This window comes from Bicyclus anynana, chromosome 23, assembly GCF_947172395.1.
Source record: "Bicyclus anynana chromosome 23, ilBicAnyn1.1, whole genome shotgun sequence".
NCBI classification, from domain to species: Eukaryota; Metazoa; Arthropoda; class Insecta; order Lepidoptera; family Nymphalidae; genus Bicyclus; species Bicyclus anynana.
In genome coordinates this window covers 2,558,384-2,573,133 of record NC_069105.1, presented here as the reverse complement: position 1 = coordinate 2,573,133, position 14,750 = coordinate 2,558,384, and the positions used below count along the sequence as shown (strand labels likewise).

Below are 14,750 nucleotides of genomic sequence, written 5' to 3'. Positions count from 1 at the left end.
TTATTGTATACGGCAACACCTTTAACAGCCTACGATGTGACCAAGAACTCAGTTAAAAAGAAAGGTGGTTTTAAAATCGCTATTTAATTGATTTCCTTTTTACTGCAAGAATTTATTGAACTTTGAAAATATAAGAACCCAAAATAAATTCTTCTAAGGTATAAGTAACCAGGGCGCGGCTTCTGTGTCGGAAACATCTCAAACATAAGCTTGATTTAGTAATTAAAAGAGATGATTATATCCAAGATATGTTATTAATATGGGGCTACATAGTATACTAAACTTAATTCGGAATCACACAAAACAAAAGTTACAGCGTTAAAAAGACCCAGTACTGCCATCAATAAAGTTTTATTACGAGGTCAAAATGCTCCTTACCACTAAAAAGTACACGTAAAATAGTGTCTCTATGAACGTCTAAACTATTTTCAGTTCCTCCCCCACTACAAAAAGATAACATAAAGCAAGCGAACGCTCTGCTAGGCACGGCTTTGATTCTCACGTGTCCTGCAGAGGGTCGACCAACCCCATTCGTGATGTGGATCAAACACCCCTACACTGAGATCTGCGAGTCTGACAGAATTCATTTGCTGAATGATAACTATACTTTGGTATGTATATTGGAACATCACCCAGAATGACTGTCTTGTTGGAGCAGGATAGCTTGTTCGGCTTCCATGTTATATGATTCACCTGCGTTTAGCCAATTTTACACTCGCAAATAACGTAAAAGAGATTCAGAGATTTCCTGAAGTGGCAATGCGAGGGGTTAATTCCAGGAGCCGATCGTGGTGCTGGAAATTTGACTAGATGGATCGATCACATTAACTCGGGTTTACAGGTGACATTACTCGGATGCTTAGGGCTCAAGACTGTCGGATTCGTAAATTTTACAAGAGGTCTATGTCCAACTATAGACTCCATTAGTTGATCATGTTGATGAAGATGATCTACCATACCTAAGTCTTCTTATTCAATCGGGAAATAATGTTTTATTGTAATCACGATTTTAAAATAAATAAGATTATATAATGATTTATTTATTTTGCTATCATCCGCGAAAATTCGGCGAACCCATGCGACAACGTCACCCAGGTCCGACAAAATACTCTCTACGTACGTTTCACCCCGAAACCGGTGCATCCTCAGGAGATGTTGACTCTACAACGTGCAGTTGCAATTGCACGTTGTAGAGTCAACATCTCCTGAGGATGCTCCGGTTTCGCAAAGTAACGCCTGCTTCTATCCAATATTTAAAAATAAATAAGGTTATTTTGTTAGAGGATCTTCTGTTTCTTAAAGAGCTCTTCTATGAAATTCCGTGAACATTTTGGCAACCTGAATAGTGAACAAAAACTTTAATTAAACTACTAGTGTAGGTTTTTTATCCAGGATGTTCTTTTCCTTTCGCTCCCCTTAAGCCCCCTTTACCCTTAATGTCGCCCTGGATTAGTTACCTTGGTCATTTTGGTTTTGTTCCGCAAGTTCCCATATATTTCAACAGTATTTATAATCTCCGGTTTTTTCTCAACAACAACTTTTTCATTTCTTACTTCAGATGATACCCGACCCAAAAGTATCTGACAGTGGTAAATACTCCTGCATTATGTCCAACAAAGTTGGTACGACAGAACTGGTCTACGAAGTGACCATAGAGAAACCTCCCTCTATAATGGGCAATGTTGGCAATGATACCTCAGAATACTATGTCGTACCTTTGAGAAGAAGTCTTGTATTGAAGTGTGAAGTCGATGGACATCCTCAACCGAAGATCACTTGGTTTAAGGTAAAGATTTATTTCAGAGATAAGGCCACCTTTATATTTATTTTTGTTGTGTTCTTTTTTTGTAACTTCGTCTGCATGATATTCAGAACCGTGTGGTAGGATACCGTTCGAGTTTTGAGACCATGGCATTTCGCCAGCCCTGCCACCTAATAGGTAACATGCATTTGTTGTGTGGACGTCGATTTGTACAATTTTACTATAATTCTCAGGATATCCAACAACTGAGCAGCAATCTGCCCAATATTCAGCGTGTGTTCGGCAATAGTCTGGTGGGACTGTGGAGCGTCAATGTCAATGACGCTGGACAGTACATCTGTGTGGCAGAGAACAGTGTGGGCACTGCGCATCGACGATACAATGTCGCTGTACAAGGTACCAGATTGTGTACTTCTATAAGATATCCAACAAATGGGGAGAAAGCTGCCCAATATTCCGCGCGTGTTGAGCAACAATCTGCCCAATATACAGTATTTGTTTGGCAAAAATCTGGTGGGGCTGCGAGGTGTCACTGTCGGTGACGCTGGTCAATACATCTGTGCGGCGGAGAACAGTGTCGCCACTGCGCATCGGCGGTACAATGTCGCTGTACAAGGTACCAGATTGTGTATACATCCCTAAGATATCCAACAAATAAGCAGCAATCTGCCCAATATTCCGCGCGTGTTGGGCAACAGTCTGCCCAACATACAGTACGTGTTTGGCAACAGTCTAGTGTTAATGTTGATGATGCTGGACAATACACTTGTGTGACGGAGAACAGTATCGGCACTGCGCATCGGCGGTACAATGTCGCTGTACAAGGTACCCGATTGTGTATACCCAAGATATTCAACAACTGAGCAGCAATCTGCCCAATATTCCGCGCGTGTTGGGAACAATCTGCCCAACATAGTGTGTGTTTAGCAACTATCTGGTGAGTTGTGGAGTGGTTACTATGGGTGACGATGGACAGTACATCTGTGTGGCAGAGAACAGTGTGGGCACTGCGCATCGGCGGTACAATGTCGCTGTACAAGGTACCAGATTGTGTATACATCCCTAAGATATCCAACAAATAAGCAGCAATCTGCCCAATATTCCGCGCGTGTTGGGCAACAGTCTGCCCAACATACAGTACGTGTTTGACAACAGTCTAATGCTGCTGTTGGTAATGCTGGACAGTACACTTGTGTGACGGAAAACAGTGTGGGCACTCGTTGGTACAATGTCTTTGTACAAGGTATCAGATTGTGTATACATCCCCAAGATATCCAACAACTGAGCAGCAATCTGCCCAATATTCAGCGCGTGTTGGGCAACAATCTGCCCAATATACAGTACATGTTTGGCAACAGTCTGGTTAGCTGTGGCGTGTTATTGTCCGTGACGCTGAACAGTACATCTGTGTGGCGGAAAATATTGTCGGCACTGCTCATTGGCACCAAATTGTGTACACATCATTTACATATCTAACAAACCACCAATTCTTTCTACCCAGCGACGGAGAACAACACAAAATTGAAGCATCAAAAGGCGCCCCAATTCACATTTTTGGGGCTCTGTTCAGTGATTTTCTGTCACACGATGGACTCGGTTTCAAGTGACTCCATGGAATTCTAAGATATTCTCTTTCTATCTCCAGTGCCGGGCAAATGGAGCGCTTGGTCCACATGGAGTTATTGCAACGCGACGTGTGGCGCGGGCTACCAGCAGCGCGCGAGAACGTGCCAGTACATCGTTGATGATGATCAGACTATAGGTGAGAAATCAACATTGTCAGCCAATTTTTTAATGCAACAATAGCTGACGCCGCGTGGTTCCCGTTCCCATAGGAATACGGGGATAATATATAGACTATAGCCTTTCTCGATAAATGGGCTAGCTAACACTGAAATAATTTTTCAAATCGGACTAGTACTTCCTAAGATTAGCGCGTGTAGTAGCGGCAAAGACGTACCGCCAAGCGATTTAGCGTTCCGTTACGATGCCGTGTAGAAACCGAAAGGGGTGTGGATTTTCATCCTCCTCCGAACAAGTTAGCCCGCTTCCATCTTAGACTGCATCATCACTTACCATCAGGTGAGATTGTAGTCAAGGGCTAACTTGTAAAGAATAAAAAAAAAAGTCCAAGCAAACAAACAAACTCTTCAGTTCATCTTTATAATATTAGTGTAGATAGGCTCGCGGTTGACTACAATTAAGCCGGGTGGAGAGCATTAGCCTATTTCAACAGCAACAGCTACAGTTACTTGACCAGTATTGCCAGTTTCGAATTTGCCTCTACCTCTCTCTGTTTAACACGATACTATAGAATGCGAAACAGAGGTGATTTTGAAATTCCCACTCGCGACCTATACAGAACATCGTTACAGAATAACACAATAGGCTAGATGACACTTTTTTTTAAATGGTCTTCGTAGTTCGCAGATCGCTACCCCTCTTTAAAGCCCTACTCTTTACGAAACAAGTCGCGCGACCTAGCGTCGGCACGAGCCAACACTAAATCAAGCGACGCATATGCGTCTCAGACTGTTATTTCCAACAATTGTTTATATTAAATTTGATATGAGTCCACTACCGTATTACAGGCATCAAAGGCACTACAATAAAAGATTGTTGTTTCCCTTGTTGTGTTCAGACAAGAACAGTCAGCCTGACAAATGGATACTTGACGAGTCTTCATGCAAAGGGCAGAGCAAAGAGAAGAGGAAATGTAACATGCCGCCGTGTGAGGTCAGTTATATCTCCTTTATAACCCCATTTCCAATAACGCGTTCTCAATCCAGTGAACCCAAAGTGAGCTCACGCCAGTTTTTCCGCATAAGTCTGTGAGCCCAATTTGGGCTCATAGTACCTACTTGTGGATTTTTTTCTATTAACCTATTGAGTTTTGTATGGTGGTAAGATGCCTTTGTGTGGACACTGAACGTGCTAAATAAAAGGATGCAATGTACCAATTACCGTTAACATAATTTAATAACTATACAACCTTTATAATCCTAAAGGACTTTCCTACTTACTTCCAACCCCTGTTTCATTTATATTTTTGCAATAAAAGTAGCTTATATTTTGATCTAAGGTCCTAATTTATCTCTATAACCGCAGGAACCATGGCCTTTCTGGGATAAAAATCAGCCGTATCAATGATACGGATGATACGAGCCCTTTACGAAAGCCAAAATTAGCAAAGAGCCCTTTAAGAAAGCCAAAAAAGTGCTTCCCAAAAAAAAAACTTTATGGTGAAAGAGTTAGGGGTACCTAATAAAGCAAAATTAAAGAGATTTTTCGAGATTTGCTCGTCTCTTGGGCCCCTCAACTAATTTTGATCCAAGGCACACTACACCACTAGCTCCAAGGCTGGCTAATTATGACTATACCAAAATTCATATACATCGCTTCAGCAGTTTCTGGTGAAAACTTAGACTGTCTTACTAGACACACAGACTTAGTTTTGTATTTATAATATTAGAATGGATTTGATAGGAAGAAGAATCGAGATGGTCGAGCTGGTCGCAATGGTCGCGCTGCTCGGTGTCGTGCGGCGCGGGCACGCAGGCGCGCACGCGGCGCTGTCGGGGGGAGGCGCCGTGTGGGGGGGATAACGTGCAGGTAAACTATATACCTTTAACTGCTAGTTATTAGTGCCTAGTGGGAGTTTTCGATGTTTTCATACTGTTACTATCGCGTGAACGTAAACGCGAATTTATATGGAATTGAAACAGTTGTACAGTAGTGCCACTAGATGGCGCTGTTTCAATTCTTCTTTAGAAATTCGCGTTTACGTTAACGTAATCGTCACAGTATCAAACTGCCACTAGGCCCTCAGAGACCGTTTTATCTAACGCAAACGATTGAATTTGACAGAAGAAATCGCACTTGTCAAACGGCTATACGTTCAAATTGCTTGAGTCATCGGATGGTCATCGGTAGTCCAATTACAGTACCTATAGATAAAAAGTCTCAGTTATTCACAGAGAAGTGCAGTGCCAAAAAAATCCGTATTATTTCAACGTGGCTAGTTGCCTCGACTGGTGAAATGGCTGGCTCATTATTTTTTAACCGACTTAAAAAAGAGGTTCCCTATATGACGCGTTTGTTTTATTTATGTTTGTTACCTCATAACTTCTTCATTTACGAGTATTAACAAATATAGCAAATTTTTTTTTTCAATTTATCAACCTGGCTGTCTAACTCGGAAATGTAGCCACAGCAGCTGTATTCTTGCCACCATTCCACGTGGGCATGATTTGTATAGTTATTAGGACTATCATCATCATCATTATCAGCTGATTGACGTCCACTGCTGGACATAGGCCTCTTGCATGGACCTCCAAGCACATCGGTCTCGAGCCGCCAGCATCCAGCGGCTCCCTGCAACCCGCTTGATATCCTCGGTCCACCAAGTGAGGGGTCGACCAACACTGCGCTTTACGGTGCGAGGTCGCCATTTCTGATTCGATCACGCAGAGAAACTCCAAGCATAGCTCCATCGAACGCTGAGTGACTCTGAGCCTTCTAACAAGGCCCATAGTTAGTAACCAAGTCTAAAATCCGTAGGTCATCACTGGCACTGTTCAAAGAATTTTTAGGATAAGTTAGCTTAAGTTTCCTATTTGATTCTTTCTCATAATTTCACAGCTAAACTCTATTTGTTCAAACAGATAAGAAAGTGTCCCGGCTCACCACGGTGTCGGGACAATAGACGTTCGCAACAAACGCACGAGGACGTTACTAATGAAACGGTAAAGATACGGCCATACCGCGGCCTTATCTTCATCATCATTATTATCATCATCATCATCATCACCATCATCATCATCACCATCATTATCATCACCATCACCATCACCATAACCATCACCATCACCATCACCATCATCATCATCATCATCATCACCACCAGCAGCCGATGGACGTCTACAGTACTGCTAGACATAGTCTTCTTGCATGTACTTCCAAACGCAAGTCTCGAGCCGCCAGCATGCCGCGGCTCCCGGCAACGCGCTTGATGTCCTCGATCCACCTAGTGGGGGGTCGATCCTCCTCCTAACAAGTTAGCCCGCTTCCATCTTAGACTGCATCATCACTTACCATCAGGTGAGATTGTAGTCAAGGGCTAACTTGTAAATAATAAAAACAAACAAAATATCATGTTACAGGACACGGAGTATATTCCTGAGGCGACGATCGAGATGACTTCAAGCACATTAAATGTGTTACGATCAGCGAAAACGGAGGACGATTTCTACATTCCCAGTCGTAAAAGTTTTAATTTAATATATTAAACGCTATATAACTTATATTTGACCCTTTTTAGGGTTTAATAATCAACGAGGAAACCCCTATAGCATGTCTCTTTACCTGCAGTTTAGTTTAGAGTCTTAGTACTAGAAAGGTTTCTTTTAACATGTTAAGCACGCGACCGTTATAAATGAATATAACCCATTACGTTAGGGTGACATCACGTTAGGGTGAATTAAAAACACATCACGTTAGGTGAATAAAAACCATCACGCTAGGGTGATATCGCATTAGTGTGAACAAACACTACATGTTAGGGTGAATAAAACACAACACGTTAGGGTGACATCACATTAGGTTGAAAATCACATCACGTTAGGGTAAAAAAAACTTTACTGTGAATAAACACATCAGGTTAGAGTGACATCAAACTAGGGTGATATCACGTTATGATGAATAAGCACAACATGTTAGGGTGAATAAAACACATCACGTTAGGGTGAATAAACACATCACGTTAGCGTGAATAAACACATCACGTTAGGGTGATTAAACACATCACGTTAGGGCGAATTAACACATCACGTTAGGGTGAATAAACACATCACGTTAGGGTGATTAAACACATCACGTTAGGGCGAATAAACACATCACGTTAGGGTGAATAAAACCCATGAAATGTATTAAATTGTATTTCAGAGGTGATGCAGCCGGTGTACAGGGTGAACGCGACGGTAAACTTGGACGGCAGCGAGCGCGGGCGGTGCGGCGCGGGCTACAGGCACGATGCGAAGAACGACTCGTGCGAAGGTCTCATCATTATCAACCTCAGACCAATTACCATAGGACCTGTCTCGCTAGACGTTACCCCTCTGTCAAATGTATATGATCACGATCTAACGTGTTTATACAAACTGCGTCTATAGAATCTATGTTTCATTGTGTTAAAATTACACGAGTGTGCATTACTATTTAAAGGAGATAGTCCATTTCAGGCCCACTCTTGTACCCTGTATTATTAAAATTTAAAAAATACAAGGATTTTGTTAAAATGTAAAAAAGTGAATAAATCTAACTAAATAAAAAGAAATAAATAAAATTAAAACCCAAGCTTTTGAGTTATAACAAAATGACGGCCTGAAAGCAACTATGACATGACAAATGACAGCAAACGTCAAAACGACTTTTGCGTTGAAAACGAAATCAATCCGTCATTGTTACCCATATTAGTGTTGCATTCCTTGACAGAGAACGAATATTATTTCGAAAGAATTAAAGTAAATTCGTAGATTTGTATATTCGAAAATAGTTGAAGATTTTATTTTCTTTTATTCCCGCCACACATAGACTGATCCTGGGCTCCATACAATTTTGGACCATCTCCTTTAAAGTTGTGTATATAGACACAGGATACATTAATTGGTGTTAAATATTTTCGATGTGTGAGTTTATCTCGTCCCCCCTGTTGTTTGTTAGGATTAGCTATATTGTATCTCCGTATTACCACGGGAACGGAAACTGCGCGAGTGAAACCGCGGGTATCTGCTAGTCATAAATGTGAACGTTCTTCCTGTCAGATGTCGACGAGTGCCTGGTGGACAGCAACCAGTGCCACCTGACGCAGGCATGCGCCAACGCGCCGGGCGGGTACGTGTGCTCGTGCCCCGAGGGGTACGCGTCGTTGGGCGCCGGACAGCGGTGTCTGGGTGAGTGTTGATGTGTCAGTTAGTGCCTGGTGGACAGCAACCAGTGCCACCTGACGCAGGCGTGCGCCAACGCGCCGGGCGGGTACGTGTGCTCGTGCCCCGAGGGGTACGCGTCGTTGGGCGCCGGACAGCGGTGTCTGGGTGAGTGTTGATGTGTCAGTTAGTGCCTGGTGGACAGCAACCAGTGCCACCTGACATATATTGAAAAAAAATAACTCCTTAAAAAGGAGTTATTTTTTAAGGAATTTTGGAAAATCTTGAATTGCACTATTTTTTGGATTTTTTAGACTTTGGTATCTATACTAATATTATAAAGCTGAAGAGTTTGTTTGTTTGTTTGTTTGATTGAACGCGGTAATCTCCGGAAATACTGGTCCGATTTGAAAAATTCTTTCAGTGTTAGATAGCCCATTTATCGAGGAAGGCTATAGGCTATATATTATCCCCGTATTCCTACGAGAACAGGAATCACGCGGGTGAAAGCGCGCGGCGTCAGCTAGTCGATTATGTTATTGCTTTTGTCTATGTAATACCCTCCATCTAAAAATTACAAAATATCTTGAATGTACAGAATTGGACCTGTTACAGTTTTATTATAATAGACTCTTGGAGTTACCAATATATTTTTTTAATTCGTACTAAATGATCTTGTTTCCAGACATAAACGAATGCACGACGCTGACGCACGGCTGCGAGTACGCGTGCGTCAACGTGGCGGGCGGATACGTGTGTGCGTGCCCCGCACACACGCGCCTGCACGCCGACCGGCGCCGCTGCGTGCCGCGTGAGTACATCCTAACCTCAGACGAGTTATATAGGGACCTGCCTCGCTAGAGGATACTCTGACAACAGTATACACAGACCAATGATGTTAGAAGAAAAACGAGGTAGACAAGTTATACGCGGACCGCAAGTGGAACTTTAAAACTATGCTAATTAGCAAACCTGAGCTCAGTCGCCGCACTGTCATCGCACCGTTGACAGTAAACACCCAATGTATGGGTTATGTAACCTATCTATTTATTTTATTTTCTAACACCATTTTATCAGACCAATATCTAACGTGTTCATAAAAACTGCGTCTACAGAATCAACGTTTGATTGTGCTAAAATTATATGTGTGTGAATTACGATTTAAAGGACATGTCCTTGCCTTTATTCCGAGTGTCAACTAAGCAGAACAAATTATTTTTATCATTACAATCAAGGATTTAAAATCTTTAAGGTTTTTTTTTGTTTAATGCTTCTCTGTCTACGATTTAATGTTTCTTTTTACTTGTGTCATATTGACAATATTACATGACATTGACAGATTACACCGGATATGAATTCAACTTCAGGTGTTTTTATTGGCTGTTTTGAACACTTTTACTGTATTCTCTGTCTATGTTAAATTTGTAGACAAGGAAGCGAAACAAAAAAAATATTTATCTAATTAATGCGGGTTCCAAAAATTCTTGCGAATTTAATTTGGTTACTCTAACGTTAGATGGCGCTAAATTATTCCAATTCTCCGACATATCTAACAAAATCTTGATAGTTCTTCTTTAAGAAAAAAGTCTGTTACAACCTTTAATTTAGCTTTAATTTGCCCCCAATGAAACAAGTATAGATCGTGGGTAATAAATCGATCGGATTTAAATAAATTTACGAGTAGTAGGTATATACACAGATCTCTTTCTGCAAACACTAACGCTTCTAAACAAATTACCTATTTATTCCAGCTTCGATGTACAGAGAGCCCAACTCCTATGAAGACACTGAGGTGGAAGACTATCCCAGCGCTTCCTTTGAATCTGAGACGGGGTATGCACGTACCGAATATTAGATAATTATATAGCTACCGACAAATCTTAATTTATTGTAATAAATAATATTGGCAGAAAATAGTTATTTTATTTTACCGTATAATATGTATATTTCACAGAGTAAAGACGATACAGAGCGAGTCTTTACAAGCAGCGTGGTGAATCCGGTGAAACCCATAAAAACACCAAACGTCCCGCGTCTCCTTGATATCCGCATATAGAAACTTTTTTCATAATTTGTATTTCAAAATTTAACAATTACGTAAATTAATATAATTACGTAAATCAATAATTACCAATATAAAATACTCCATCTTATTTATTTACTTTTTAAAATATTTTTAAAAAAAGACGTCGATTTTCTTGAATAATAATGAAAGTTAATGATGCGGCGCTTCGTGTCGTACTGACTCGAGAATGTATTCGTTTTGAATTTTGTATTTGGAGAGGCTACGACACCGTCGTGTTTCGTACGCTCTATCTGCCTATTATTGATTTATCTGAGTTTCAATTATAAATTGGTTGATTGGTTGCTTTATTTAGGATAAGTATAGATTTGAAGTTTGCTAATACCTTTAAGAAAGTATTATATGTTAAGTTTATATGACTATGACTATGACTATTTCTATTAACCACTTAAAGGGTTAATACTTAATAGAATAGGTATATAAATACGAGTTTATTAATAGAGCAGGTAGGTATAATTGTGGTAACTTTAATAATTATAACCCTTCTTGGCAGTCGGGTAAAAATAATGCTTGTAGATTTTAATTAATTTATTAATTAATTACTAGTATTTCAATAATTAGCATAAATAATAACAATTAGTAATAAGTTGATTACACTTACCGTATTTTTAAAAGTGCTGAGATCATTCATATTCATACATTTAATAAAACGAACAAAATTTGTCTCTAACTATCTATTTTTACCATCATCTATTTACCTTTGAAGTACTTAATTTGTCTTACATGCTAAAGAAACTCTAAATAAGAACTTAAACGTATTTTGTTCTATTATACCTACTAATGATAACTCTTAATTTAGACTACATTTATTGCACGAGGAAGAAGTGACAATGTGTAATTTGAGAATAAAATCTAATGATTTTTTATTTGAATACACGTCGGTCTTTCTATACCAAAGAATTAATAATGGACTGTAAAGTAGACATTCCAAACGTACAAACGACTTTGCCCATACCTACCTACATCTCTGACTCTCTGAGTTTTAATTGTTATGTATTTATAACAATCACACACTAAATATGCCAATGACTATAACAGACTGTAAAATACACACGCCTAACTTTTTGTACTTGTCCATTACTACTTAATCCAACAACTATATACGGAGTGTCTACATAATTGCTCTAATTTATATGTACCTTTTTTGATTTTTTTTTATTTCCGTCGTCACTTCGTACATCTACTATATCAAAGACTATAATAGTCTGTAAAGTAGACACTCCAATCTTTTTTGTACAGCATATTTTGCCCGTAGGTACTTATTTCTACTTAAAATACGAAATTACGAATATATTATCAATTCTGAGTTCTTAATTATTTAAGTGATAATTGGGGGTAATCGCTCGTTGCCAAATATCTTCCGTATCGGACCTCGCTTTGGATCCAAGACTCTCTCGTCGTTCTTGCGAGGGACGTGCCTGTAATTAAATATTTTAATAAGTAAATATTATTAAATACCTGCTTTGAGACTAGACTGCGAATGATAAGAAAACTTGAATTGAAACCATATTGTTTAATGCAACATTTTGATTCATAACAGCTTCAATAAGTAAAGACTAAAATAATTTCAGAATAGGCAAAGATCGATAACTATACAGTCCATTAATCGCATTAAAATCTGCTAAAAGCTTATAATAAGTCTGTAAAGAGGTCAATTCTGTACATGAAATATATTTTCGAAATAACTATCAGGGGGTGATTAGTGATCGAAACTGATGCCAAAAATGCAATCAGTAAAATGTTTGTTTGTCTGTCTTTTCGTTATAAAAACAAAAACTACTCGAAGGATTTTAACGAAACTTGGTACAATTATTCTTCATACTCCTGGGCAGGTTATAATACTTTTTATCACACTGCGATCAATAGGAGCAGCGCAGTGAAGGTAAAAGTTGGGAAAACGGGAGAAGTTACTCCATTTTTACAGCGATACTACTGTAAGCGCTGGATTAAAGAGGTCTAAGGGCGGACGAAAACGCGTGCGTCCGCTAGTTTTTAATATAATCAAAAATGTAATAAATAACATACTGCCAATAGGACCCATTCCTCTGAAGACGCATGATGTTGTTCTGGCAAATCAAAAGTTCATTCTGCAAATACGTCCTTTGATCGTTCACTCTTACGAACAACTAAAAATAAAACACAAAATAGATACAATCAGGCATCGAAATGTAAATATAAAGTGTTGGATATTAATCCTTACAATAATTATCATGCTCAAAAAGGCTAGAACCCAAAGCCGTGAGTCCAGTTAGAAACCGTTACATTTTTAAATATTATAACTAAAAGCCCTGTACGGCAAATAACGAAAAGCTCTACGAACCTTAGATTCTGAATCTAAACGCCATTCCTTACTCCGTAACGTACTTATGAGATCCGTTTTGAGCCTCTCAAAACGTTTAACAGTACGCAACAATTCAGCCTGAAAATATAAGTAGGTTTAAAAAGCTTAATCTATGTACTGTTTATTAGACATTATTTACAAGAGACTTAATAGCCCAGTGGATATGACCTCATGCCTCCGATACCGGAGGGTGTGGGCGCATGCACCTCCAACTTTTCAGTTGTGTGCATTTTAAGAAATTAAATATCACGTGTCTCAAACGGTGAAGTAAAAACATCGTGAGGAAACCAGCATACCAGAGAATTTTCTAAATTCTCTGTGTGTGTGAAGTCTGCAAATCCGCATTGGGCCAGCGTGATGGACTATTAGCCTCCCGTCTCATTCTTAGAGGAGACTCGAGCTCAGCAATGAGCCGATGATTTACATAATAATTGGTTTAATAAAATAAATGGTTTAAAAATACAATAAACAAATAAAGACCATATTAAAAAGCCTATTAGTGTACAATACTACTTAAAATGTTCAATCTTACTGGAGTAAGGATGTCCAAGTTTATGTTGAGATCATCATGCTTTAATTTGCAGTCTGTAAAACAAAACGCTTTTATAATAACATATCCCTACATAAAAAGAGACTAATTTACAAAAAGTATAATAGTAGAAACAAATTACGTGTATTATTTAAGTAACTTATTCCTCATATAAAAATGTTTACCGATTCGATGCCGATGTTTACTAATCGGGCTTAATTTCGCTAGATGGCGCCAATTATTTAAGCATAGTTTTCTGATGAGATAGTAAGGGTTCAATAAAAATAATTATAAATAGATAATCCCTTACCTGGTCCACAAATCTTCGCCCCCTTAATTTTGTCTTTCAATATTGGTAACTGTTCCTTCAAAGTATCAATCGCTTCAAGCAGCTGTTTATGTCTCAGGCTTTCCTTTTGCAAATCAATGTCTGAATCCCAAGGATGATCTGTCTTACGCAGTTCGTCTTGTATGTAGACTATTTGTTTCTCTAGTTCACCATTTTGCCATGCTGCTGATTCCCTAGAATTTTGAAAGACAGGATATGGAAAAAATAATACGAATTAAAATAACTATAACTTCTATTCACACAAGAACAACACTATTTTTAATCTACCTGCAAGTTTTTTCGTGTTCCAGTTCAGTTTTTAAATTTTCAATCTCTGTATCATTCATTGTTTATAGTTAGAAGAATGTCCTCACTAACGTAGAACTTAACCTGATTTCAACAAAAAATGCTAAATACATTGACCTGACCAAATATTTGTCCTTGAGAATTAATAAATTGATTATACGATCCCTAGCAACCGATCACATTTTCACTTCCTTTTCCATGACCTTTCTTTGGGTTGATCGTTTAAAAGCTTCGACCAAACACCAAAGTTTAAATGTCGTATGTGTAGATTTTCAATTCAATTTCAATTCAAAATCTGTGACAGCCAGAACTTCCTCATTCATACCTAGTAGTCTGGACATGCCGTCAAGTAAGCATCGGCAGCCAACTATGTTTAGGCGTACGGTGACTCAAGATAGTAGGTTTCAAGAGTTCAGAACCTCAACCATCCTTTATTTTCCTCTGCTTATTATTTATGAGAAATAATGTCCCACCCCTC

The 14,750-nt window shown here is 39.1% G+C and overlaps 2 protein-coding genes across 2 annotated transcripts in view; one reads left to right on the top strand and one right to left on the bottom strand.

The window, feature by feature from the left end:
- LOC112055293 (hemicentin-1) overlaps positions 1-10,593 on the top strand; it is a 65,744-nt gene extending 55,151 nt beyond the window's left edge. The window contains exons 45-56 of the mRNA XM_052888550.1: positions 433-611; positions 1,559-1,786; positions 1,996-2,158; positions 3,408-3,524; positions 4,404-4,498; positions 5,249-5,374; positions 6,427-6,507; positions 6,925-7,024; positions 7,706-7,816; positions 8,584-8,853; positions 9,371-9,496; positions 10,437-10,593. Of these exons, the coding sequence (XP_052744510.1) occupies positions 433-611; positions 1,559-1,786; positions 1,996-2,158; positions 3,408-3,524; positions 4,404-4,498; positions 5,249-5,374; positions 6,427-6,507; positions 6,925-7,024; positions 7,706-7,816; positions 8,584-8,723 (1,340 nt within the window). The 3' untranslated portion in view covers positions 8,724-8,853; positions 9,371-9,496; positions 10,437-10,593. The remainder of the gene's footprint in view (positions 1-432; positions 612-1,558; positions 1,787-1,995; positions 2,159-3,407; positions 3,525-4,403; positions 4,499-5,248; positions 5,375-6,426; positions 6,508-6,924; positions 7,025-7,705; positions 7,817-8,583; positions 8,854-9,370; positions 9,497-10,436) is intronic.
- A 685-nt stretch (positions 10,594-11,278) lies between these two features.
- Positions 11,279-14,584, bottom strand: LOC112055292 (uncharacterized). The gene is made up of 6 exons (XM_024095321.2): positions 14,255-14,584; positions 13,949-14,160; positions 13,642-13,694; positions 13,089-13,187; positions 12,794-12,894; positions 11,279-12,186 (listed from the first exon to the last, which is right to left on the bottom strand). Exons 1-6 carry the CDS (start codon positions 14,311-14,313, stop codon positions 12,087-12,089), a joined length of 624 nt encoding a protein of 207 aa, XP_023951089.1. The 5' UTR covers positions 14,314-14,584; the 3' UTR covers positions 11,279-12,086.
- Between the last annotated feature and the right edge of the window lie 166 nt (positions 14,585-14,750).